Source organism: Bidens hawaiensis, unplaced genomic scaffold (assembly GCF_021521415.1).
Source record: "Bidens hawaiensis isolate Kalapana, Puna unplaced genomic scaffold, B.hawaiensis_p1.1 tig00042361_1, whole genome shotgun sequence".
Taxonomy (NCBI): Eukaryota; Viridiplantae; Streptophyta; class Magnoliopsida; order Asterales; family Asteraceae; genus Bidens; species Bidens hawaiensis.
In genome coordinates, this window is record NW_027505776.1 from 98,471 (window position 1) to 125,633 (window position 27,163).

A 27,163-nucleotide genomic window follows, 5' to 3' on the forward strand; every position below is an offset into this window, starting at 1 on the left:
AAATCTAAATAAGTTGGGTATAGTGTGCATACCCATTTGATTTTATTGTAATTTATAATCATAATATTGGTACTTATGGACGAAATCCCTAAGTCATGGGATTTGGTGGGGCTCTAGAGGCAGCACCGATGGTAGCAGGGTCCAAGGGGCGGTAACCCCTGACAAGGACTAAGGGGCAGCGCCCCTAGCTAAGCATTGGACTTATGTCGCTACATTAAAATCGTATTAGAAAATTAATTTAATTAATTTTTGTTACAAATTTTAATGAAACAAAAGGAGCGTCAGATTCTCTCACAAAATATACTTGATTCTTGTTCAAAATTTTGAGTTTTATCCGATCAAATCATTTGTGAACCACAAACAATTTTGATCTGAAAGTGTGATCACGACTCTCATATTTCCAAAATAATTCGTTTGCAGAAAATTCCCAATACCTAAGATAGCTATGACGTAAGGGTCAAGATACCATTGATAGAATTGACCTGTAAAACCAGGTACGAAAGCATATATCTATTAAGTCCCCGGTTCAACATCAGCTATTTCTAAAATGGGAGTTGGACTCACAAATGTATTTTTCTTTCATTTTCTTTGTCGTGTCGAGCGAGACGTCAAGTGACTTTTTAGGTATGGTGACCATGTGTGCCAAGTTTCTATGCCTATATGAAGTAAACTTATCATGCATGAACCCAAGTCGTGTTTTATTGAATTTTATTAGCAGAATCTGTAACATGAGTGAAAACTATCTACGAGGGTGACGTTTCAGATGGCATATGATTTTTAGCATGATACAATGTAGGGGTATATCACACAAGATAATGACAATCTTCTTGATTTATATTACATAAATTTCAAACATCTAATGAAAATCGTCTCAACAAACCCCACTCCAACGTGGAATGACAACTTTGGCTTTGGATATGATAAGAAATGTATTATGAAATCTGATAAAATCAATGGCTTTAAAGAACAGAACTATTCTCTGTGTTTTTCTTATTCATTATAGAAGAGATTAGATCTCTATATATGCAATAATGAAATAAAGGAATTGTATCCTAATACAAATAGGAAACGTATCCTAATTCAAATAATGATAAAAAAGATAAACTAGGACAAAGATATATATATATATATATATATATATATATATATATATATATACATATTAAAACTTAAATTCCAACACTCCCCCTCAAGTTGGAACGTGTAAATCAACAACGCCCAACTTGCCAAGTAGGAATTTCAGTTGAGGTGCACCTAATCCTTTGGTGAAGAGATCAGCTATTTGAAGCTTGGAATCAATGTGATACGCACTAACTTCTTTACTTTTGACACGCTCACGAACGAAATAACAATCCATTTCGACATGCTTAGTTCTTTCGTGGAAAACAAGATTGTTAGCAATTTGAATAGCCGCCTGATTATCACAAAACAATGGTGTAGGTTTGTCCAATGGGGCATCTAATTCCTTAAGTAGCCAACGCATCCACAATATTTCGCTAACTGTGGATGCCATGGAACGGTATTCCGCCTTGGCGGATGACCGCGAAACAACTGATTGTTTCTTTGTTTTCCATGAAATAGGTGCGCCTCCCATAATAAGCGCATATCCTGTTTGAGAACGCCTTGTGTACGGACAACCAAGCCAATCTGAATCACAATAGGCTGTAAGATCAAATCCTCCGTCTCGTGGTAAAAGAATACCTTGCCCAGGAGTGGCTTTAAGATAGCGAAGCACACGATGAACTGCATCCAAGTGATTTTGTCTAGGATCAGCAATAAACTGGCTTAAGATGTTAACAACATATGTGATATCTGGTCTAGTGGCCTGTAGGTAGAGCATTCGACCCACCATTCTTCGATATTGATTGTTGTTAACCTTTGGTTCTGATTCACCTTTATCGAGTTTCACATTTGGCTCCATAGGAAACGAGCTAGGACGACAACCTTGTAACCCACAATCGACGAGTATATCAAGGGTATACTTTCTTTGGATTAAAACTAATCCTTTGGATGTACGAGCAACTTCTATTCCAAGAAAATACTTGAGGTCCCCTAAATCTTTGATGCTAAAAAGCTTGTCGAGGTATTTTTTTTTACCATTTTTATCTTATCGTGGTCGTTCCCAACCATAATAACATCATCAACGTATATTAATGCTGCCACAAAACTACTTCCCAGTTTATGAATGAAAATAGAGTAATCTGCTTTGCATTGCTTAAAACCGAGTTCAAGAAGCGACATAGTAAACTTTTTGTACCAATTCCTTGAAGCTTGTTTAAGCCAGTAAAGAGACTTTCTTAACTTACACACCTTGGTCTCTCCTTCTTTAGAAAACCCTTGTGGTATTTTCATGTAAACGTCTTCATCTAAATCCCCATGAAGAAATGCATTGTTCACATCGAGTTGGTGAATTTGCCAATTTTTCTTCGTCGCCACGGCTAGAAGTGTTCTAACAGTGACCAATTTTGCCACAGGGGCGAAAGTGTCATGGTAATCGATTCCTTCTTGTTGTGTAAAGCCCTTTGCAACAAGACGAGCCTTATAACGCTCAACTTCCCCATTAGGCTTGTACTTTACCTTATAAACCCACTTTGAATCTATAGCATGTTTTCCTTCTGGTAGATTTTCAAGGGTCCACGTCCCATTTTGTTCAAGGGCTTGAATTTCTTTCTGCATGGCAGTCTTCCATCTTTCATCCTGCATTGCTTGGCTAAAGCTTTTCGGCTCATCATTTGATTCGATGGCCGCCAAGAAAACCTTATGAGAGGTAGAAAAATTATTGTATGAAACAAAATTAGAGAGAGGGTATACCGTGGAGGAACTTTGATTGGTAACGGGACGATTGGGATCAACGAATGGGGGAAGCTTGACATGGAAGTCTCTGAGACGTGTTGATTGAACTCTTTGTCTCTTAATCCTTTCTTGTCCATTATCAAACTGCTGGATTATACTCGTTTCATGGCCCAAGTTTTGTGATGAAACTAATTCATCGTGCGGGTCTTGGGCTGTGTTGGTAGTTTCCGAACTAGGTTCCATTAGTGGCTGATCTACTTCACATGATTCACTAAGTGGACCCTTATTTGTGTCAGGCAACTCATTAGGCTCATTCAATGAGCTTTGAGTTTTATTAAGCTCTAGTTCTTGGTTTTCCAAAACTTCCTCGTTTTCAACTAGCCCGTGATCAATATTTTTCTCATTATTTATTGAAGAAAACTCTAATTCCAAGATGTCATCATGTTGGCAATCTGTAATAACATGCTTAAATGGAAAGTGATCTTCATGAAATTTTTTGTCTCTGGACACAATTATTTTTTTCTTTTCAAGGTCGTAGATTTTATACCCTTTCGTCACCGGTGGATATCCTAATAAGACTCCGGGTTTTCCTCTCATTTCAAATTTATCACCGCCAGTGTTTGTGTTCCTATAATATGCAAGGCAACCAAAAACCTTCATAAAATCATAGTCCGGTTTTCGGTTGTAAAGAGTTCGAAAGGGGTTTTATTCCCAATTACCATTGAAGGTAACCTATTGATGATGTATGTGGCCGTCAAAACACACTCGCCCCAAAATATTTTGGGAATGTTTGCTTCAAATCTTAGTGATCGCGCCGTTTCTAGAAGGTGTCGGTGTTTTCTTTCAACGACACCATTCTGTTAAGGGGTGTGTGGGCAAGTGGTCTCGATCAAAATGCCATTTTCTTTGTAAAAATTCAACATTTCATTAGATGTAAACTCTCCACCATTGTCGCATCTAATTCTTTTAATACCTTTGCCAAATTGTGTTTTTATCATCTTATGAAAATCTCTTAGGTGCCCACTAGCTTCATGTTTAAATTTTAAAAGAAACAACCATACCGCCCTACTATAATCATCAACGATTGTTAAAAAATATCGTGCCCCAGTAAAGGAGGGTGAACGATATCTACCCCAAATATCACAATGTAATAAATCAAAACATTCAACGGTTTTTGTAATAATATCTGGAAAAGTAAATCTTGTATGTTTGGCTTTAGAACAAGAATCACACATCTTATTAAAATTAACGTTTTTAAGAAAACTAATCTCATTGAGTTTCTCAGCGGAAGCATGACCCAACCTCTTATGCCAAGTGTTATTAGTGATCGCCATTGCCTTTCTTTCATATTTAATCATCCCCATCCGATATAACCCCTTCTCGTGTCTACCCGCACCAATCAAGCTCCTCATGTATAGGTTCTGCATTACACAAAAATCAGGAAAAAATGAGACAACACAATTTCAGATCGTTGGCCAATCGCCTAATGGATAAAAGATTACATTAAAATCAGGAACAAATAGAATGTCCTTGACTTCAGAACCTCCTTTAAGTGTGCAATTACCCCTTCATTTAACAGGAACTTTAGTGCCATTGGCTATTATAACGGGGGCTTCAAATTTACTTTCGATTTTGTTTTTAAGGAAGCTAGGGTCGTAGGTGATGTGGTCAGTGGCTCCTGAGTCCATCACCCAGTCATTGTCCCCGTTCACTTTACCTGCGAAATTTGCCATACGTGGTGTCTAGTTCTTTTGTATATTCTTGTCCCCTCCAAAAGTGTTGATGAACAGTTTATATTGTTCCTTTGAGATACCAGGGATGGGGCTAGCATTAGTTTCAACATTGGCAGCTTTTGTTCCATCACGTTTAGCTTTGTTACGGGGCCACCACTCGGGGTAGCCAATTCGTTTGAAACAACCCTCTTTGTTGTGTCCGTCCTTCCCGCAAAATGTGCAGTGATCGACAACATCAGTTCTCTTTTCTTTGGTCACAGCCTTCTCTTTGGTAACCGTCTTGTCTCGGTTGTTAATGTTGCTTTCCCGTTGTTGTGGATAAACAGCCTTGAAAGCCGCTGCCTCTGTTACTGGTTTCTTTTCGAGAGAGATAGCTCGTTGCCTTTCATCCTCAGCCACGAGGTGATAGGCATTGCTTAACGTCGGGATCGGTTTGGTAGCCAAAATTTGGGTCTTAATGACACCAAATTCGTTATCTAGACCCATAAGAAATTCATATAGTCTCTCTTTCTCCTTTGCTTCATTGAGCTTCTTCCCGATATCACAGTTGCACCCGTCACACGTGCATCGTGGCATGGGCATGACGGACTCGATTTCGTCCCACAAGCTTCGGAGTTTTGTGTAGTAGGCTGAAACGGAGGCTCCAAACTGTTGTGTTGTTGTTAAAGCATGCTTCAGTTCATAAGCCCTAGGGGCACTTTCTTTACCAAATCTTTCGAGAAGATCAGACTAGATTTCAAATGCGGTTCCGGCAAACTTGACGCTGCTCCGTATTTCTTTTTCCATAGCTGTTGTGAGCCATCCTTTTATCATAGCGTCGCAACGCATCCAAGGCATGTAGTCGGTTGCGGTTTTTTCGGGTTTCTTGAGGGTTCCGTCGACGAATCCCACCTTGTTTTTGGCGAATAGGAAGTTCATCATCTCCTGCAACCAATCGCTGTAGTTGTGGTCATTAAGGGTTTCGTTTACGTGTAGTTGTTTTGGGTAATCTGAGGGGTGAATATAGAGTGGTGAGTTGGGATCGGGATTATTATCGGTTTTGCTGGATTCTGATTTGTCTCCAGCCATGATTCAACTAGAGGAAGTTGTGATTAGGCTTAGAAGTTGGGTAGGTTTAGAATGTGATCGTAAATCGCTCTGATGCCATGATAAAATCAATGGCTTTAAAGAATAGAACTATTCTCTGTGTTTTTCTTATTAATTATAAAAGAGATTAGATCTCTATATATGCAATAATGAAATAAAGAAATTGCATCCTAATACAAATAGGAAACGTATCCTAATTCAAATAATAATAAAAAAGATAAACTAGGATAAAGATATATATATTAAAACTTAAATTCCAACAAAATCGTACCAATTTACAACATTATAAACTCAACTCAGAAATTAGGAAACCGAAAACCACACTTGTATATTTTTCAAAAGAAGTAGAAATTTGATATATAGTAGTTGACTTTGACTTTTAGATCAGTTTTAGCTGCAATTGCCTCTTCAATCCTCCAACATCAATATTGCAGCATCCAAATCCATTTCTTGCCATCAATTCCTGCCAGTTAAATGACTTTAATAATAACTTTATGAAACACATGTTAGATGACTTGGCTCACTTTTGGTTACTTTTTAAGGTATAGCTTAAATCAACTTAAATGATCCATTGATCCTTTCAACTAATATATCTTCTTAATCTATACCTAATAAATAAGCAACTCGGTGCGTCACGTTTCACAAACCATAGGAAATTTTGGGATTTCCTAATTTTCAAGACTAACCATTTAATATTTATTTTATTCAACCCATATAATACACTGGTTTCTAACCAAGTAAAGATAATATATAACATGTCAAGAATAAGCAAGACTAGGATGAATATTAATACCGTGGAGTGATAATATTGATCTTGTGATTCAATGGCTTTCTTAAGATAACTTCTTCTTCGGCTCATCATAATCAGCTCACCAAGTGTTAACGGCGTTCTCTCACCACCATAGCTTACGATCTCGGTACAAGAATTCGTTGGTGGAGCCCTGGTTCTCGAGCAACCAACGGTTTCAAGGAAACTAGTTTTCGGGGCCATGAGCGGAAACATGCATTCCAAGAACGACGAGCCAGCCAGGCTTGTTGTTCCAGTCGCGTAGCTGCTTGCAAAACTCTCGGTTTCCCACGCGGGCGACGAAGGGGCTTGATGTTCATCATCAGAAGAATCACAAAACGGGTTGTATTTATCGTGTGTTAGATGATTTGAAGCTTGATGTTCTTGAAATTCAAGACCACAATCAGAGTCGGAAATGGAGTCACAAAACGGGTTGTTTGCGATATGTTGTATATGTGGTGGTTGTGATGTAGGGGCGGATCCATTGCTGGTCCATTTTTGGCTTATATGATCTGTTTTGACTGGAATATTATCGGTCTCCACTGATGAAAGATTCTGGATCTGCCACTCTGGTGAAGCTGGGATAGTGGGTCCGGGTGACCGATGAGAGAAAGGACCGGGAAGTGGTGTCCCGGGCTTTTCTTCCCACATGAATGGGACCGAAGCGATGAGTTTAACCGGTAGTTGCATGACAGGGTTAACTCGTTTCCAGTCGTTTTGGGTGTTCCTGGCTTTTCTTCCCAAAGAAACGGGACGGAAATCGTTTGTTTGATTCGTTTGATGGAAGGGTTTTCTGTGGAGTCTTGATCAGCCATGGTGTTTCAGATGAATAGTTTGCATGAATGAATATGTTTGCATGTTTTTATGTATGGTGAAGTTAAGGGAGTTGGTAGAAGTGGGTTAGTAGTTATGGGTATGTTCAGCTGAAGCATTGTCTATGATTAAAAGATTTTTATAAGGTTTAGGTGAAGCAATACGTACTTATATAGTACAACTATACAAGTTTAGATAGGCCAGTTTTACTCAAAGGTGTAAACTATGGGTAGGGTTAGGTTGGGTTAATGGTTAATAGATGTAAAATAATAATAAAAAAATTAATGTCTAAGGCGTACGAAGTTATCAAGATTAGACACGTTGTATTTAGATTTTGACAATGAGTATATGTGTTTGATACATAAGCATACGTTCAAAGTTATATGCAAACAACAAAGGCCTAATTACACAAAATATGTTTATTATTATTATACAAAGTTACATTATTTTTACTAACTACAATATTTTTACATCTAAAACCCAACCAACTTTATACTAAGGATTTAAACTCATACTATTTTTATGAGGCCAAACATTATCACAAGACTACTAGGTACACCTAGTTATCTAGTCTTTTTTATATATATATTCTAAGTAGTTGCTTGTTCCCTTGCGTGAAAGAATATCAATGCGTGAGAAGCAACATAATTTCGGTCGGTATAAATGTTTGAGAAAAATGAGTTTTGTTTTCATTTCACTCTCAATCTTCTTCATAGCCTTTTGAGCATTAAGAATCTTTCTATACATGGAGTATTTGAGAAAAAACAACGATGCCTTATGACAATGAAACATTTTAGTTTGGCATTGTATCTCCATTTCACAATTGGGTCACAAGATGATACTAATGTAACATCAAAAAGGATTATTAGTAATAGATAACAAGCCGAGTAAATAACGGGCCCCTAAAATCATGTTTTTAATTATGTAATAGATAATTTGACAATTTTACAAATATTCAAATGAAGGTTTTTTTTTAAGAAAACTAATTATGGAAAATAAACCATGACCTTTATTTCCATAGAACCAAATAGTTATTTTGTAGACTTTTAGATTAAAACAGAATTATAGAATATAAATTTTATTTTTTTAACAATTATGGGCCTCTTAAAGAAGTGAGTCTGGGCCTGTCACCCTCATCGCCCTCCCCTTGGGCCAAGCAAAGAACATGCATCATTTCCACAAGAGTATTGCAAGTAGTTTTTATAAATCGTATTTCTTTTAATAACATACATTTTCTCTCTTTGTTAATGTCTCTAAGATCTTAGCATCACCTTTCTAAGAATGTCGTAAATTTTTGTTTGAACTTTAAAACAACGTAAATGAAGGTTATAGACAAATAAAATTACTTTTTTTTGGTTTTCTTGTAAACTAAAGTAAAAGTTAAAAGTGTATTGCTGATAATTTTGTTATCATCAATTAATATATCATAATTTATATATTATATATATATAGTCACCAAATGTGTCTAACTTTTTACATATAGTACAAGTATCTATGTTCTCTAACTTCTAAGAATTGCCAATTTTAGTTCATTTAAACATTTACCATACAAGTTTAATATATATATACATTTTTTGGCTAATCTACTTTATTATAAACTTTAATTTATTAGACTTTGTCACAAAAGCTTCAAAACATTCTTTAAGGCCTCTCAATTTTGATAACAAAACTTTTTACTCTCTCAACTTACATCTTTACTTTATGCTATATCGACTTTGGTAATGAAACTTTTGTCACAACTTACAAATCGATTTAATTCCGACCAACCCTTTATCGTGTACCGCTGCAACACACGATAGCTTTCGAAGATAAAATGCATTTAACCCGCTCTGTCGCAACAACGCGAAAATAATACTTAGTTAATAAATAACTTGTCTTTTCAATTTTATTATTTACTTTTTAACATGGTGATTCAGTTATTATTAAAGTACGAGTCTGTTGGCTCACACGTCTGGCAACGAATAATATCTATATTTCTCCTGCAACTACCATTTCCGGCCACCGCCAATATCTCCGATCTCTCCAATCCTCCGGCATATATATATATATTATATATACACACACTGGTATATTCAACACTCTTATTACGTTCACGAACTATTTACTAATTACCTAATTCTAACCCTAGAACACATCGTCATTCAATTCCGAACTTCAATTACATCTTCCAATCGATACTCTGTAAAATTAGTCCAGTTATATTGTTTATGACGTCATCAATGCGTTAGATTTGGTGCTGGTTTAAGTTAATTACTTACCATCACAGCAACCTTTTGAGTCTTTAAAAAGGAAAAAAAACTGTTAGTTTGATCAATATGTTGTGATGACTTGGAAAACTGTCGTAACGACGGTCCGATATCTTTTGCTTTTTATGCATACATATTAATTAATCTCTGTAATTTTGTTATTAGGATTTAGGAGTTAGCTTTAGCATTGGAATCTATTAGGTCTTAATCATGCAATAATTAGTGATTGCGAGTTTGGTTAGGAATATATATTTGTGGATTCTAGATGCCTTTTGTACTTTTGTAGTTAGTGTTAAGTTTCATGAGCATATCTCATGCTTAATGGTTGAGATTTTTTTGTATAATCTCAAACAATGTAAGCATAGTAAGTAGTAGTAGGGATGAGCTCAGTTCTGATATCGAAAATATCGATCACGAAACCGCAAAAGGTTAATACCGACGGTGCCCGATTCGATACTGGTTTGGTATCGGCACTTGGTACCATTTGCTCATCCCTAACTTCTAAGTAGTAGTAACTGGTATGAAAACAGTATATCATTTATGTAGATGTGAATTTATAAATGTATCTGAAGTGTAGCACTTGTTACAGGTGGATTTTTATGTCTTTTCGATTTGTCGGTACAAAATGATGCAATGGAGGGGATGATTTTATATCTTTGTATTTAATTTTTGGATATTATAAAACTATGAGACTGGGTTTCCCAAAATCAATGCCTGCATATCCAAAGAGGGTTCTGCCAGTTGCAGCTTCGGTGGGAGGGCTTGCCTTATTCTTAATTATTGCCTCGTTGCTTCTGGTGTATCAGCCATTTGGAACTAACGTTAGTGGTTATTTCTATAATGTGGATCAAAGTCCCAAAATTGGGATAGTATCTTCTAATAATGAAACAGATATAGTTGAGAATCGGGTGAATGATTCAGACATAAAAGGAAAGATTGTGGATTCAAGTAACGACAAGACTGTTGATTTAGGTACCAACACGGCTCTTGACTCAGGTACCACCACGACTGTTGATTTAGATACAAATAAGACTAAAGATTTAGAAACCAGTGAGACTGTTGATTTAGATACCAACAAGACTGTTGAAATGGATACCAACACGACTATTGATTTAGGTACAAGCAAGACTGCTGATTCAGGTGCCAAGAGGATTGTTGATTCAGGTACTAATCTTTGAATTGCATGCATTTGTAAATCAATACTTCCTCTGCGTTTATGATATCTTTTATCTGATTCATTGTGGAAGTTATTTATGCAATTTGCAGTCATCATTTACTTTTGCAACATCTGTGAAGTTGCATAATGTCTGCTTCATGGAACTCAAAAGGCTTAATGATATAGTGTACATAGGACATATATGTTGGAACATCAGGCCTTGATCGAACACAAAATAGACAATATAAATGAACTTATTTCGCTCTTTTATTATCGATAACCCGAAAATATAAAGCACGCCCAAACCCATTACATGTTGACTCTGGAACATAGTTACCTAAATCGCGGGTCGCTCCGGTACGGGTACGCGGTTCGGGAACGCAATTCGCTAAAGTTGACGAATTCGGTACGAAGGGGGGTAGGTTCATTTCGGTACGAACCGGTACGGTGTACCATGTAGTTCGGTTCGATATATCTAAATAAAAAATAACTATTTATACATCATTATATATGTAATGGTAGTTTTATACTTTTATGTATAAATTTATAACTTTAAGGATTAAATGTAACCTAATTTTACATATTTAATTATTTTTAGGTAAAAATTTATGAACTCTAGGGGTTAAATATAAATTAGTAAAAGATTGGGGATTAAATGTTAAATTAGTTAAACCTATTAAAACCTAAAGTAACATAACACATAACACAGCTGCTCATCTCTTTCATCTTCTTCGGCAAAATGGTAGCGTCTCCCAAGATTGGATTTGGAACAGCGATTTCAATTGCGTAGGTTCGGCGCATGATGTGGATTTGGATCGGCGAATCGGGCTTAATCGGAACGCTGAATCGGGCTTAATCGGAACGCCGAATTGACCGGAATCGGAACGCCGAACCAAAGCGATTGAGTTCGCTTTCGAATTCCGATTCGGTACGAACCGATCCAAAACGAAATTCGCGGCTAGGGTAGCGAATTAGGTAACTATGCTCTGGAATAGCTAAACAATCTTGATGAACAAGTAACCCAATCCTAATTGGACTCTTACCATAAACATAAACCAATAATCAATCAATCAATCATGCCCTGTATATCCCACCGCATAGCACGCTATCGGTAGGGTCAGGGGAGGGTGGGATGTAGGCAAGTCTTTCCTCTATCCGTGAGAATAGAGAGACTGCTTCCAGAGAGACCCCCGGCTCATAAAGCTACATACAGGTAAACATAGTAAACATACATCCTACAAGCAAAGACACTTAGCAATATATAGATAGCAAACTACCAAATAACAAGGAATCTGTAACCTACTAAGAATAGGGCATAAGAAGAAAAAAGTAGCATCAAACAAAATATATACATAAACAACAAGGAGCCAGGCTAGCCAACTAGACCCTAAATACAAAGTTAAGCTAACTAGGTACCTTCCCCTAGAAGTCGCTAACCTTAATCCTATGTCTCTACGAATCTCTATCCTGGACCATGTCCTCAGAGAGGTGCAACTCTGTCAAGTCATGTCTAATTCTCTCATCCCAAGTCAATTTAGGCCTGCCTTTACTCCTCTTTCCTTCCACAGTGAAGGTTTCCATTACTCTAACTGGCCCTGTTGTCGGTCTCCTCTTCACATGCCCAAACCATCTCAATCTCCCTTCCTTTATTTTCTCTGATATGCTAACTATTCCTAACCTTTCCCTAAAGACCTCATTTCTAATCCTATCTAATCTAGTGTGTCCGCACATCCACCTCAACATCCTCATCTCTGCTACCTCCATCTTGCGCGCATGTGTCTTCTTGATGGCCCAACAGTCTGTTCCATACAACATTGTAGGTCTAACTGCGACTCTATAAAATTTCCCCTTTAATTTAGATGGGAATCTCTTGTCGCACAAAACCCCAGTGGCTGCTTTCCACCTACACCATCCAGCTTGTATGCGGTGGGTTATGTCACTGTCTATCTCTCCATTGCTTTGGACAAATGATCCTAGATATTTAAACATAAACCAATAAATAAAACCCAAACAAAACTCTAACCGAGTCAATTAATTTAACTAGTTAACCAACCCATAATAACCAAAACCCAAAATACCCCTGCACTATTAGACTTTTGGCATGATTAGTCAACAATATAGTGCGTGATCATCTAAGTTGGCAGTATGTGCACTATACATTAATACTTCTTTTATGTTAAGCTAGTTTTGTTTTAATACCCTTTGGAGTTTGGACCGGTTTAAGTTATATTATTCTGAACTCATGATTTTATGCTTGAATTTGTAGGGTGTGATTTGTATAATGGAAAATGGGTACATGATACAGCTGGACCGTTATACTCAAACAACTCATGCCCCGTGTTGTCACAGATGCAGAACTGCCAAGGAAATGGTAGGCCTGATAAGGACTATGAGAATTATAGATGGAAACCCACAAAATGTGAACTCCCGAGATTTGACCCGAAAAATTTTTTGGAATTGATGAGAGGAAAGACATTAGGTTTCATAGGTGACTCGGTTGCCCGAAATCAGATGGAGTCATTGTTATGCATACTTTGGCAGGCAAGTATTTCATCTCTGTTTTCTCTTATAAGTATTAAATGCACTTGTATTTTTAGTAGTCATTTTGTGTGTTTTATCTTCAACGGGTCAAGTCAGGAACTTTAACTAGAAAGGGGACGGGTCAAGTGGGTCGAAAGTCGCCCAAAGTATAGTTTTTGTGCAGAGAACCTCTTATATCTTGAAATTCGAAGATCTAGATTATTATTGTGATAATATTGTTTCTGTTATCATCTTTAACTTCTAATTATTTATAAAAAAACAGTGCAGCATTTTACTGAACACGTGGTTAATTAAAATGGCCAATTTTTAATTAATTATAAAAATTACTCTTCAATATTGAACAATAGAGGGATCCTCATGATTTGAATCCATTTTTGTCAATATTTTGTAATTAAGCCTCCGAAGAAAGAGAAACATTGCATAGACCTACTTTGGCGAAAAGAAAAGGTTATATCTTATTTTTGAAAGAATTTCATAAATACCCCTCTCCAAACTTCCTTAATATCATATACCCTTCCAAACTTTAAAATATCATATATATCCTTGTCTAATAATTCTTAAATTAAGATAATTTTTACCGTTAAATGATTTTAATTAACTCCAGCATTAAGGGAATTTTACCCTTAAGTAGGAGTGTGCAAAAGAACTGAAAAATGAACAGTATTCGTAACCAGAAAAAAACAAACCGATTTGTGAATTCGGTTTGGTTATCGGTTCCATTCCTCAATCTTGCTTATTCGGGTAACCTAACTGAAATCAACGAATAAACGGAATAGTAATTGGTTTAATCGGATTACCGAAGTAAATAAATCAATTTAATGGTTGAATTCGGTTTTGTTAGATGCATTCCTAATTTGGATCAGCTCAGTCTTCAGTTAGGGCCAAAATAAAAAATTCAAAACCGAATAAACGAACGATGAACACCCCTTTATGACAGTTATTGAAGGATTTAGAAAAGTTGGGTTAGTTAAATCATTAAGGGTAAATTTTTGTCTTGATGTTAAAGAACTATTAGACGAGGGTATATGTATTATATTTTAAGTTCGGTTAGATATTTATGATATTAACATAGTTTAGAGGGGCATATGATATTCTCCCTATTTTAAATGGACACACAACTTCCTGAGTTGTTGTATTCAAAGATTTAGTTTGTAATTATATCTTTATAATCATAAATAACACTTTCATTATTGAAAAAGTATAATTGTGGACGCAAAACTGTTTACAGGTCTGCTACTAAAAAAGTTTCATTTGAAAAATTACAGTCTGAAGCTCCAATAAACCGAGGGAATAAACGAATGCAACGTTATTTATTCCGGTCAACGTCCACAACAATAATACGAATATGGTCATCATGGCTCGTTCAAACAACATCTGAAAAATTTGATTTTGCACCCAAGGGTGTTGACAAGCTTCATCTTGATGCCCCAGATGGATCTTTTATGGATATGATTCCGTCTTTTGATGTTCTTGTACTTTCATCGGGTCACTGGTTTGCAAAACAATCTGTTTACATTTTAAATAACGAGATCGTGGGTGGACAGTTATGGTGGCCTGATAACTCTCGAAAGAAGAAAATTGATAGCAGTGAAGCGTATGAGATATCTGTTGCAACCATTATGTCTTCACTGGTTACTAACCCGGATTACAAAGGTTTGACCGTGGTCCGATCGTATTCACCCGATCATTATGAAGGTGGAGCCTGGAATACGGGCGGGTCATGTACGGGGAAGGTAATAATCACAAACTTAGAGAAGTGCAGTTGGTGATAACAGGGTTGTGTGTGCGTGCGTCGGTTTTGGACTCAAACTGAACCAAAATCTGAAAGTTTCGGATTTTGGGTTTTTGAAAATCGTGACATTTTTGGTTTTCAAGATGGGTTTGATTTCTGCTTTTTCGGTTTTGCGATTTGGGCTTGAAATTGTTTGGGTCGAAAAAAGCAACCCCAGGTAATGAATTTGGGCCTAATTTTTTAACTTTAATTAATGATTAATTGATTATTACACATTTGAGCCTAAAATTTTTAGGCCACACCATTTATAGTCCATAAATTTAATAAAAAATGTTGATTTTTTTGGTATTTACAGGTTCGGTTTGGTTTTCTCTGTGATGATATCACTTTTGTAATCAAATTTGACACACTAATTATTTAACTGTTTTGATCTGTAGAAAATGGTTTACTTGTTTTTCAGCCGAACCTATCTTGACCCATCCTCGACGTTAAATAAAACCAAGTAAATTCTTTGTACAGGTCAAAACAGTTTGATCCATGTTGACCTGAGACACTATTTGTCCCAAGATTTATTTTTTATATTTTATATAAATAACCAGTGTGTCAAATATGATTATAGAAACAGTAATATTTCAATAATAACATAAATTTTGAAATAACATGATTTATGAGGTTTATACATTAAAAATACACTTCAAAACAAGTAACTTTTTGGTACGGGTCAAAACATTTTGACCCACGTTCACCCAAAACTCTATTTGTCTAAAACCCGGCATGTCAAATATGATTAAAAGACAAGAATATTTCAGTAATTATATAATTTGAAATAACATGATTTATGATGTTTTATACATTAAAAATACACTTCAAAACAAGTAACCTTTTGACCTGTCTGACCCACCAAAACACCATTTGTCCAAGATTATATATATTTTATATAAACTAGTATTCCAAGTGCTTCAAAAGTAGTAATATAATTTTGAATCACATGCTTTGAGGTTTTATACTAAAAAAAACACTTTCGGCTACATTTGACCATAATGTTTGACTCGTTTTCTATTAATCTGATCAGTTAATATCTTTATCAGGTAAAACCTGTAGCGGATGGCGAGTTAGTCGAGAACGGGTTCACCAACACAATGTATGGCAAACAAGTATTGGGGTTCAAACGCGGTATAAAGAAAAAGACTAACAAATCACGGGTCGCATTCATGGATATCACAAAACCTTTCTCGTATCGGCACGATGGTCATCCAGGCCCATACCGGAATCCTGACCCGAACAAGATCACAAAACGGAGTGCGGACGGGCGACCCCCACCTCAGGATTGTCTGCATTGGTGTATGTCGGGCCCGGTTGATACATGGAATGAGTTTTTATTGGAGATTATAAGAAGAGACTTTGAGGCTCATGATTCATGAGCTTTCTGCAATTTTATAAAATGGTATGATATTTATATAGTAGTTGTAGCATGTTGAAATAGGAGGCTTATATATGAGCTTATAATTTTTTAGGCAATGATATTATTGACTTGCTTCTTAAGCTTCGTGTGACTGATCTATCAGAGTTATCATATGTATTTTTGATTGCGGTATGTATTAGGATGACGATGTCGATTTGTAATATTTGATTAGTACTTGGAACACTTTTTTTTTGTTAATAGATGTTATATTAAGCTTTCTATGCGAGAAAATATTTTTTAAGGTTTTCAAGTCATAAGAAATCTAGCACGCATGTCACACACAATACAATGCGTATTGTCATGTCATATGTGTAGATGTTGTGAGGCGTCATTCCATGTGTATTGCGACATAGATAATGTGTGTGATGTGGCATATCATGCGTACTGTCATGTGACAGCCGACATGAAGTTGTATGGTCTCATGTGTGCTACTTCAACCAGGAAAGAGGTAAAAAGATGCATCTTGTTTGAAAAGAGCCTAACAGTTGTAACAATAGAAAAGACTTGATATTTCAATCAAACATAATTACAAGAGCTTACATTTAATCAAACAAAAAAAAGCTATTATTTGAAGTTGGATACATGTAATATATATTTGGCTATAAAAATATCAGTAATGCTAACACTCCTTGTTCTTAAGTTTGATTGTTTTGATACTGAAAATAAGAAAAGTAAGTAATACCTGCAGCATTTGCAAAAATCTTTCACAAGAATTTTGATTACTATTTCGTACGTAGAGCTAGTAAAACCTACCGTGTTGAATGCAAAATGAGCTGATTAACACTTGTAATGAACCAAAACACGAAACGTTTAAGTAATTGTGTCATTTCGTAAATACTAACATTGACATGTTTAATAAGTGGGTTACACGACACGACATGTCTAACACAATTAAAGTAGCCAGTGCAATAACACGAAATACACAACACTTCATGTTTCACAACTAAATACAAGTTGTTGATAACATGAGTGACATGTCATGATGTGACACGATTCATTTAGACAGAATTAAAAATATTAAAGCTATGTTGTTTAGATAAATACAAGCCATAAATTTGTATTGCCAATCTATTAGCATATTTATCACCATAAATAAAACGTATTATGTCTGTCATAAACATGTTAAGCAGGTTAAATTGGTTTAGACACGTTTTTAGTTTTGTCATTATCATTAAGTAGGTCTTTTTTATATTAATTAAGTGAAAGGAAAAAAAACGCTCCATTTAAATTCAAAACCTTTCCTACCATAAATTAAAAAAGTAATATAATAATTTGTCACCGTCTCAACGGTTGAATTAAACACTTCTCTAATAAAATCTCAATTTCATCATTTCATTTCTTCAATTTCTGCAACTAATTTGATTTCTTCTTCACCACGATTCACCGATCAAGTCGCAAATCACACAAATTCAGGTTTAATTTCTGGAATTTAATTGCTATTTCTTCGTTGTTTTCTGTAAGTTGTTGATCCTTGAACTTAGGGTTTTAATTAATTGCCGAACTTAGGGTTTCTTAATTACTTGCTTTAATATAGCTATGGTTTGTATGGCTGATCAATCGTATACTTCCTGTATTTACAATTTCAATAGCTGAAGGTTTTGATCTTAACGAAATCCATAACTGTCTTTAAATTCGGAACAATTTGTGTTATAATTCTTTGAATTAAGATAACCGGTGTGTGAATGGTAACATCTGTTTGCAGTAATGTTCAGTAATTGCTTTCAAAATATTTCACTATATGTTTTCTATGATTAATATTATGTCGAAACCGCACGAATGCCTGTAGTTAGTGTATGTAGCTCCTGTTTTCATAAGTTACACTTACTTTCCAAATATTATTTAATATTTAACTGTACTTAGTCATGTGTCTAATGGATAGCTCATTGGTTTTTATTCACAAGTGCTGCATTGTCTCAGAATGTCTACTCCCGCAAATGATCCACTACTGCAAGTAGAAACAACATGTGGAACCCTTCTTTATGAACTACAGGTATTTTTTTTACTATTAATCTTAATATATAATTCTAGACTTTTAAGTGAAAATGTGTAATTTGTATGCCAACTGTGAAATCAGATAATATGGGATGAGGTTGGAGAGTTCGATGTTGAAAGGGATAAAATGCTGTTAGAGATCGAAAGAGAATGCCTTGAGGTGTATAAAAGAAAGGTAGATTTAGCAAACAGAAACCGAGCGATATTGAGACAAGCAATTGCTGATTCCGAAGCAGAGTTAGCTGCCATATGTTCTGCAATGGGTGAGCGACCCGTGCACATTAGGCAGGTAATAATAATTATTATTATTAATATTAATATGTATTAAGATATGATTGTTGTATGGCATGTTACTTTTTCAGTCTGATCAGGACACTAAGAGCCTAAAAGCGGAGATCAAAGCCATTCTTCCAGAACTTGAAGAGATGAAAAAGAGGAAATCCGAGAGAATGAATCAATTCATTGAAGTTCTAGAACAAATGCAACAGATACAAATGGAAATTTATGCAACTACTTATAAAACAGTACTCGATGAAACTGATTTATCATTGAGAACACTTGAAGAACTTGATATGCAACTACAAGAACTTGAGAACGAGAAGGTAATCTACTTTTTTACGCCATTAGCTTGTTTTAAAACGATTACTAACTACTCTTAATTTTTCTTTGATATATCCAGAGTGATAGGCTTAAAAAAGTTCTAGACCACATGAGCACCTTAAATTCACTGTGTTTGGTGCTTGGAATGGACTTTAATCAGACAGTCTATGATATTAATCCTGATGGAACAACGAGCATAAATGATGATGCAATTGGAAGTCTTGCTGCAGCTATAGAGCAGTTACTTGAGGTCAAAATACAGAGAATGCAAACAGTAAGTACAAAAGTGGAATGGGTCAACTGGAACGCACGATTAAAGGAACAGGTTTTCTTGTTCGCGTTTGTTTGTTAAGTGCATGTGCATGTTCGTGTTTGTTAATGTTCATTTGTTAATAGTATACATGAACAAACATAACCTAGTGAACACCAATTAAAAGTAAATGCCAACATCAGTCTGTTGGGCTAAAAAGGTAAAACTAGACTAGATTGTAAGAGGTGATATATTACTTTCATAGAATTAGACTGGATGGTAAAAGGTGATATATTAATTTCATAGAATTCGACTAAATTGTAAAAAGCATAAATATAAACGAACTGAAACAAACAAACATTAACGAGCATAAATGAACCTAAACGAGCGAAACTAAAAGAACAAACATAAACGAATGTTCGCAAACTCAAATGCACAAACGATTCATGTGTTCATGTTTGTTTGTTTAACTAAACAAACTAAAAACTTTGTTCATTTCGTTTATCAAATAAACAAACATAAACGAATTGTCTGCAAACAAGGGTTTACTGAACGTTTGGTCCGTTTAAATAAACAAACATAATTTTATTAGAGATGGCTTGGGGTTAGATTTCAGCTCTAACGGGTCAAATGTATAAAAGTGGAACGGGTCAAATGGTCAAAAGTTGCCAATAGTTTCTTTAAGAATTTGCAACCTCTTAAATCACTTTACTAAAATAAATAGAACTCCTAAAACATGTTGTTACAGATAAAATGTTGGATTAGACTTACTAATGCAGTTTTTGTAATCATATTCAATACATTATTAATTGGGTAAACAAATTGTAGATAAAGAAGCTTGCAACTTCTCTGTTAGAGCTTTGGAATTTAATGGATACACCAACCGAAGAACAACAAATATTTCAGTGTGTCACCTGTAACATAGCTGCTTCAGAGGAGGAGATCACAGAACCCAATTTGCTCTCGGATGAATTCATTAATCATGTAAGATATGGTGTTATAGATGAATTATTCAAAATGTATGAAATCTAACAAGTTTTTTTTTTTTTTTTTTTTTTTTTTTTGAAGGTTGATGCTGAGGTTTCACGGCTTGAAGGCTTGAAATCAAGAAAAATGAAGGAACTCGTGTTGAAGAAAAGATCAGAGTTAGAAGACATTTATAGAAAGACACATTTGCTTCCAGACTCTGATAGTTCAATGGAGATTGTTTTGGAATCTATTGAAACTGGTATGTATGATTAATATATACACATCATATGTATTGCATATTGACTAAAATGTTCAATATGTACACATACATATGTATTGCATGCATCATGCATATTGACTGACATATGGTTTGCACAATGAAGGAGCTATTGATCCTGCTGGTCTTCTAGATCAAATTGAGGTTCAAATGGGGGAAGTGAAAGAGGAAGCATATAGCAGGAAAGAAATACTCGAGAAAGTTGAAAAGTGGCTTTCTGCTTGTGAAGAAGAGTGTTGGCTTGAGGAATATAACAATGTTGGTTTTCTTTCTTTTATTTTTATTAGATACTTCTTTTTTATTCAATACAAATCAAACTAGAGTAACTTATGTATTGTTATTATTATTTAGGATGATAATCGTTATAATTCTGGAAGAGGTGCTCATCTCACTCTAAAGCGTGCAGAAAAGGCTCGGGCTTTAGTAAATAAACTTCCAGGTATGATCATTAATTACTATAATGTTTCTTTAGGACATCAACATTTTTATATGTTATTATCGATGATTATGGAACAGGAATTGTGGAGGCAATAACAGTGAAAACAAGAACGTGGGAGAATGAGAGAGGCACCGATTTCACTTATGATGGGGTAATAACATTTAATATCATAAATAATCTAAAAATATATTTTTTTTTTGGTTCTGGTCCATATTGAAATATAATCTGTGTACGCAGATCCGACTTCTTTCCATGCTTGAGGAATATAAGAGATTAAGGCAAGAGAAAGAGGAAGAACGAAAACGACAAAGGGTATGTTTTAATCTCAAACGGGTCAAATAAAATATAGCTAAAAGAGCAACGGGTCAACCTGTCCGTCCCGTTTCAACCCAACCCATTTTACAATGGTGACTTTATATACGTGTTTTGTGTGTTGTAGGACCAAAAGAAACTTCATGGACAACTGATAGCAGAACAGGAAGCCATATTTGGGTCAAAACCGAGCCCCATGAAGCAACAAAGTGGGAAAAAGGTAGGGTCTAGGATACCTTATGGTGGTGTAAGTAACAGAAGATTATCACTCGGTGGAGCTATGCATGCACCTAAAACCAATCTTTATCCAGTTAGAGCGACACCTAATACTCGTGACCCTAAAAAGAATAATAGGGATGATGGATTTACAGCCCTTTCGACTGGTACATTTCTACCTCCTTATTTGATTATATTATATTTACAAATCTAAATAATATAATATGGTGTAAATATTCAGGGAGGAGAGGTTTGGACATAGTTGGACTTCCTGCAAACCGTAAACATTCTATCAGTGAAGCTGAACAGTCACAACAACCGATCTTCCGCCCACCTTTTTCTCCGGTTTCTTCAACAAAATCATCAAAATCCAACATAATAACAACATTGTTGGAAGATAACAACAGAAAACAACAGAAAGCTTTTCAAAACACCAACATGATTCCAATGACAACTCCTTCCAAATCCTTGATGTCTGCTGCGAATGATGAAAACAGGAATCCTAAAACAAACACGATTCCTGTGACACCATCGGGTTCTGTCCCAATGCAGACTGCAATGACACCTGTGGTACCGGTTAAGGAGATGATGGTGCATGGTGCGGTTATTGAGTACTCTTTCGAAGAAATGAGAGCTGGTTTCGTGATTCCAAGTGCACATTTGAAGATGGTTGCTGTGGTTTGATGCTTGAAGTCAAATGTAATTGGCTTTTACTCATGTTTTATGTTTTTTAATAAGATAAGTTGATCCCACTGTAAGCTTACGGTGTGTACCATAAGGCTCGTTGCCTAGCATTTTCAACGTATTAAGAGAATAAGCTCATCAGTCATCACCAATCCAAATAGCATCTTGTAATTAAAAATAATTAAATGTAGCAGTTCAACTGCTCCCAGTTTAATTATTTTTTAAAAATATTTTTTGAAAAGTATATATGAAACTATGCTATAATATTATATCCCAACAAAATAAACAAAAAGAAGATTTGAACATTCTTTAAATTTGATTTTTTACATGTGTTACATGAATTCAATCCTAGCCTGGCTCCAACCTTAAATTAACTGGAATTATGCACCACCCTAATATTCATAATTATTTTAAACTCAAATTTTCAGCTTTCCAACCCTCTATTAACCTTATTAATAAATTCTTCAACTTTTCTTCTAAGTTCATCATCCTCCAACTCCTCGGGTTCTTCGACCGATAAGTTGCAATCATTCGACACTTGATCAACGTCTACCAACACATTAATGGCACTTTCTTGAAGCCCTGCAGTCCGAGTGGCGGTTTCATTGCTTTTGTTAGCGGCAGGCAGCGGTGACGGTGGCGGTGGTGGCACATGAATAAGAGTAGAAATGTGTTTGTGATCAGAAATATCAGAATGTGAAGTGGGTTCCAAGCTAACAAGAATAAGAGTAACTATGATCACATTACAAATGAGAAATATGATGTGTGGATTAGAAGCAGCAAGTATGATCAATTCATATGTGAATTCTAACATGGTGTTTAAATTATCGGGTTTCGGGTTATTCGGGTTTGAGTGTGGTATGTAAGCTGTGTGTGTAATTTGAAGCTGATGAAGTATATATATAGGAAGGGAAGAATAACAAGAGTGTGCTGTGTAAGCTTTTGGATGGTTTAAGGTGTGGCGTGAAAGTTAACGACAGTTGACTATAAAATAAAGTAGTTATGTTTTCAAGCAATTATCTGGTATATAAAATTCATTTTAAAAATATTTTGCTGTATAATTAGAAAACATTAGAGATTTGAGCCAGTAATAATTTGGATATTTTAAAGATTAATGGTTGTTATTAAGTCACTAATTATACCAAAAGTATGGTGTATCTTCAATCCACGTTGAAAATGTAGGGTGGGCCGATAAGATGATAATTAGAATCGTAACATCACTTTTTTGTTTAATATAACAATAATATATAAATAAATCATCCAGGTATGCAAAAAAGTTCTAAAAGAAATGTTAATAAGGCACATGGCATCAGTTATCCACATATCCTTTCTTAGAAAACTTAGCCTTTGTTAGAATTTTCTATTTTTTTTAAGTGATCAACAAATAAAAGGCTAGTTATTCAGAATAACCCAATGACAAAAGATAACCTCATACATTTGTAATCACATACGGCAGTGAGTAGCTTATGCCTACCATCTCCAATTGTTACTAATACTAATTTAAAATCTACATATTTGTCACTATGTGACTAGAAGTCTAACCTAGTGGAAGAGGAATATCTTTTCTACTCGTTGATACCTCGCTAGGCTAGAAATCTTTTAGTCCTACCAAGGATATCTAAATCTATTAGCCTAGCTTACACTAAACTAATACCTCTAATTGTTAGTTAGTTACCATCTCTAACTATAGTTGTAGTTCTAACTCTTTTAGTAACAAAATATCAATGGAAAACCTTGAAAATTCTGGTAATGTTTTGTTTTAGTGATGTGGTTATCGAACAAAAAATTAACGGGTTTCAATTTGAAAAGTATGTCTTCGGTCGACGGCAAATGAGAATCGATAAAGAACATGCTACAAGAAGTCTTAAGAAGTAGTATGAGGTTTAAACTTCTTAGCGGTTACAAGTTTTAAAACTAGGGTGTAAATGTATAACACAAAAGTTCCGAATTAGACACACAAGTAAATTATGTAATATTTATATTTTATAAATTAAGTTGCATGGTTTTGGTAAGCAATATTATATGTGTTGTGTCAATCTATTAATTTATTTTAACACGATTACTTAAACATGTAAAAGAAGGAAGATTTAACAATTTAAATGGTACATTATCATTTTATTTATTGAAAATTGGAAGTATAAATGTTTTAATGCAATGCTTACAAGTTACAATAATTATTGTGAGATAGCTTTCTATAAAGCTTATGAAGTCGAATGTATGTACTAAAAGAAGTATATATATTTCAAAATTGAACTCTATAAATTGGCATCCACATTACCTTTATACTTCACACTAATCGTATCATGTTCCTTTCAACCTTTACCATATTTTAATTCTCTAAAAAGATGAATGATAACGCCATATATAATTCAACTATTGCTAAGATGTTTAAAATGTAACCCAACTTGGAATATCTAAATAAATTGAAATATATCCAATATATTCTTACTATTCTCATATTCGGTCTAGTCAGGTTTGATACGGTCAACTATTGGTATAAACAACATACCAAACATTTAATTATTGTTTAAATTTTAAAAGCCGGCTAACCAAAATTTTTTAAAATTGTTGGTAAAATCAAACGGATAATCAGTTTGGATGATTTCATGATTTTCAAGAATAAACCGTGAACACATACCCGTTGTATTAGGTTAATGTCTAATAATGAACCTGTTTTGTCAATGCAACGGTTGTTACTAATTGAGGATCGAAGAACCCTTAACTTATAAGTAAGCCTAATATATTACTATTAATATTAATTTTAATCAAGTAAAAACTTTTACTTAATCAAAAAGGAAAATAGATTGAGAAATATAACAAATAATTAAAGTTGATTTCCACAAATCGTAGCTTCAATATTAGTATATTTTCACCAAATAATTTCATTAAAAAACTTTATTTAAAAACCTATGTATATTTAGAAAACAAACTTTTGTTTTTACATTATTACACCGACAATGTAGTAAAATTAAGTGGCCTAGAATCCTCTCATTATATTTAAAAATTTTAAACATGTAAAAGTGAAAAAAAATAAAAATAAAATATAACTATAAAAGATTTTTTAGATTCTCAAAATCTTTTATTTCCCTTGTTCAATCAAAGCTCATTATATATACATATATATAATGTACTTGTATAGTTGTATCATTTCATTGGACGTACTTATAAGTTATAATAATAACCTTATTATGTGTGATCGACTATAGAGTTTCAAGAACTCATAAGTCATCAATCATCATGCGTCCTCTAGTTCAGGCAACACCACCATCCATTACCACCACTTCACCACCGCCAACAGCCCCTTCCACCGCCGTACCTCCACCGTCGTCATCTGGAGAAATCATTAAGATTGCATTATTTGCTGGAGTATTTACAATCATCATACTTAGCCTTCTTGTTATTCTTTGTAAAAGGAAGAAAACAAGAACCCACCCTGAAGTTCTTCCCATTAAAGGTATTAATTAAATTTGTCAACTAGCTAGGTTCAAACTTTTACGATTGCATGCATGCTCCATATGAATATATGATGACGGTTTCAAGGTAAGAGTTGTTTATGGGTGTCCTGTAAATGACATTCACGGAAGTGTCTAATATTGCTAAAACATAAAAAAAAAAAAAAATCCTAATCACTTTCGTGAATGTAATGACACCCATAAACAAAATAATTTAAATTTGCTACCCAGAAGCCGTCACTTGTTTGGGAAAAGTCCCAATAAAAAAAGGTCGTTGGAAGTGCGTAGGCCGTAGCTGACCTGATAAATTAATTTAATTAGTTGTACTTAACATTTTTTGTTTTAACATATCTTTTAATGTTTGGCTATGTAGTTCCTTCTCCTTCTCATTATAAAGATCATGTTATTACGATGCCACAAGGTGATCATGTTAACATTGTGATAGAACCCTCACCGCCACATTGCGCTAGTGAAACCCTCAAGACCGTATTCACATATGAAGATTTAGCTAATGCAACACAAGATTTCTCACAATCAGGTGATAATATTCTTGGAAAAGGCGGTTTTGGTTATGTTCATAAAGGAGTCCTTCCGAATGGAGAGAAAGTCGCAGTTAAAAAGTTGAGAACCGGAAGTAAACAAGGGGAACTTGAATTTCAAACCGAAGTTGCTATCGCTAGTCCTATTCATCACAAGCACATAGTTTCGTTGGTTGGACACTGCGATTATGGGAGTGAGAAGATGCTGGTGTACGAGTTTGTTCCGAACAAGACCTTGTATTTCCACTTGCATGGTGAGTGAACTTTTGTTAATAAAAAGTTAACAATTGATATGTTGATGTTTGTTGATAAATTAGCAACTCATTTCAGAGAATGGAAACAATGTGTTAAGTTGGGATATGAGGATGAAAGTTGCGATTGGAATAGCGAAAGGATTGACGTATTTGCATGACGAATGTGAGGTTATTGTAAACCATATTTTGATGTTTTTAAATTTTAATTGTCAAGGTATTGAACCAATTTATGTTGTAGGTAAACCTAAGATCAACCTGTTGATTTAATCTGGGAGGTTGACTGAGAAATCAGATGTGTATTCCTTCGGTGTCATACTTCTCGAATTGATTACGGGCAACCAACCTGTTGATTTAGTTTTGGATTATGATATTGTCGGTTGGGTAAGTTATCTTTTTTAGTTAAGTAAAGGCAGTCTTGTGGTAGTTGGTTTTGCTAATAATAATGATCTCATATTTAGGCAAAGCCATTGCTGGAGCGAGCGTTGAAGGATGGAAATTTTAGCGCATTAGTAGACCCAAGATTGGAGAATATGTACAAGTATAGTGAAATGCGTAGAATGATTGTTTGCGCCACTCTTTGTGTGCGCCGTTTGAGACTACGTAGACCATCGATGAGCCAGATTGTTGGAGCCTTAGAAGGACACCTAGCATTCAAGTGTAAGAGTTTCAAAAAAAAGGCATTTGAAAGCCAAAATAGATCTAAATTAATTTAACTTTGGGTGTCCTAGCAAATCAGTTAGGTCAAAATTTTAAAAAGTCAATGCTGGTCAAAGTCAGCTATGGCTAAAAGTAAAATCTGGTCCAGCAAGCTGATTTCAAGGGTTCTTTAC

General features: G+C 35.0%; 4 protein-coding genes across 4 annotated transcripts; 3 read left to right on the forward strand and 1 right to left on the reverse strand.

Moving 5' to 3' along the window:
- Positions 1-5,255: 5,255 nt before the first annotated feature.
- On the reverse strand, positions 5,256-5,594 carry LOC143615263 (uncharacterized). Its single transcript, XM_077088428.1, has one exon. It carries the CDS (start codon positions 5,592-5,594, stop codon positions 5,256-5,258), a length of 339 nt encoding a protein of 112 aa, XP_076944543.1.
- Positions 5,595-9,914: 4,320 nt separating this feature from the next.
- On the forward strand, positions 9,915-16,958 carry LOC143615251 (protein YLS7-like). The gene is made up of 4 exons (XM_077088422.1): positions 9,915-10,622; positions 12,881-13,155; positions 14,421-14,888; positions 15,976-16,958. The coding sequence occupies exons 1-4, from the start codon at positions 10,145-10,147 to the stop codon at positions 16,306-16,308; spliced, it is 1,554 nt and encodes a 517-aa protein (XP_076944537.1). The 5' UTR covers positions 9,915-10,144; the 3' UTR covers positions 16,309-16,958.
- A 1,309-nt stretch (positions 16,959-18,267) lies between these two features.
- On the forward strand, positions 18,268-22,190 carry LOC143615253 (65-kDa microtubule-associated protein 3-like). The gene is made up of 12 exons (XM_077088423.1): positions 18,268-18,339; positions 18,424-18,630; positions 18,704-18,943; positions 19,021-19,215; positions 20,020-20,175; positions 20,260-20,419; positions 20,544-20,695; positions 20,789-20,876; positions 20,954-21,027; positions 21,114-21,188; positions 21,316-21,571; positions 21,646-22,190. The coding sequence occupies exons 1-12, from the start codon at positions 18,268-18,270 to the stop codon at positions 22,086-22,088; spliced, it is 2,118 nt and encodes a 705-aa protein (XP_076944538.1). The 3' UTR covers positions 22,089-22,190.
- A 3,135-nt stretch (positions 22,191-25,325) lies between these two features.
- Positions 25,326-27,120, forward strand: LOC143615264 (proline-rich receptor-like protein kinase PERK15). Its single transcript, XM_077088429.1, has 6 exons — positions 25,326-25,542; positions 25,914-26,333; positions 26,410-26,524; positions 26,609-26,714; positions 26,792-26,990; positions 27,062-27,120. The coding sequence occupies exons 1-6, from the start codon at positions 25,326-25,328 to the stop codon at positions 27,118-27,120; spliced, it is 1,116 nt and encodes a 371-aa protein (XP_076944544.1).
- The last annotated feature ends 43 nt before the right edge of the window (positions 27,121-27,163 follow it).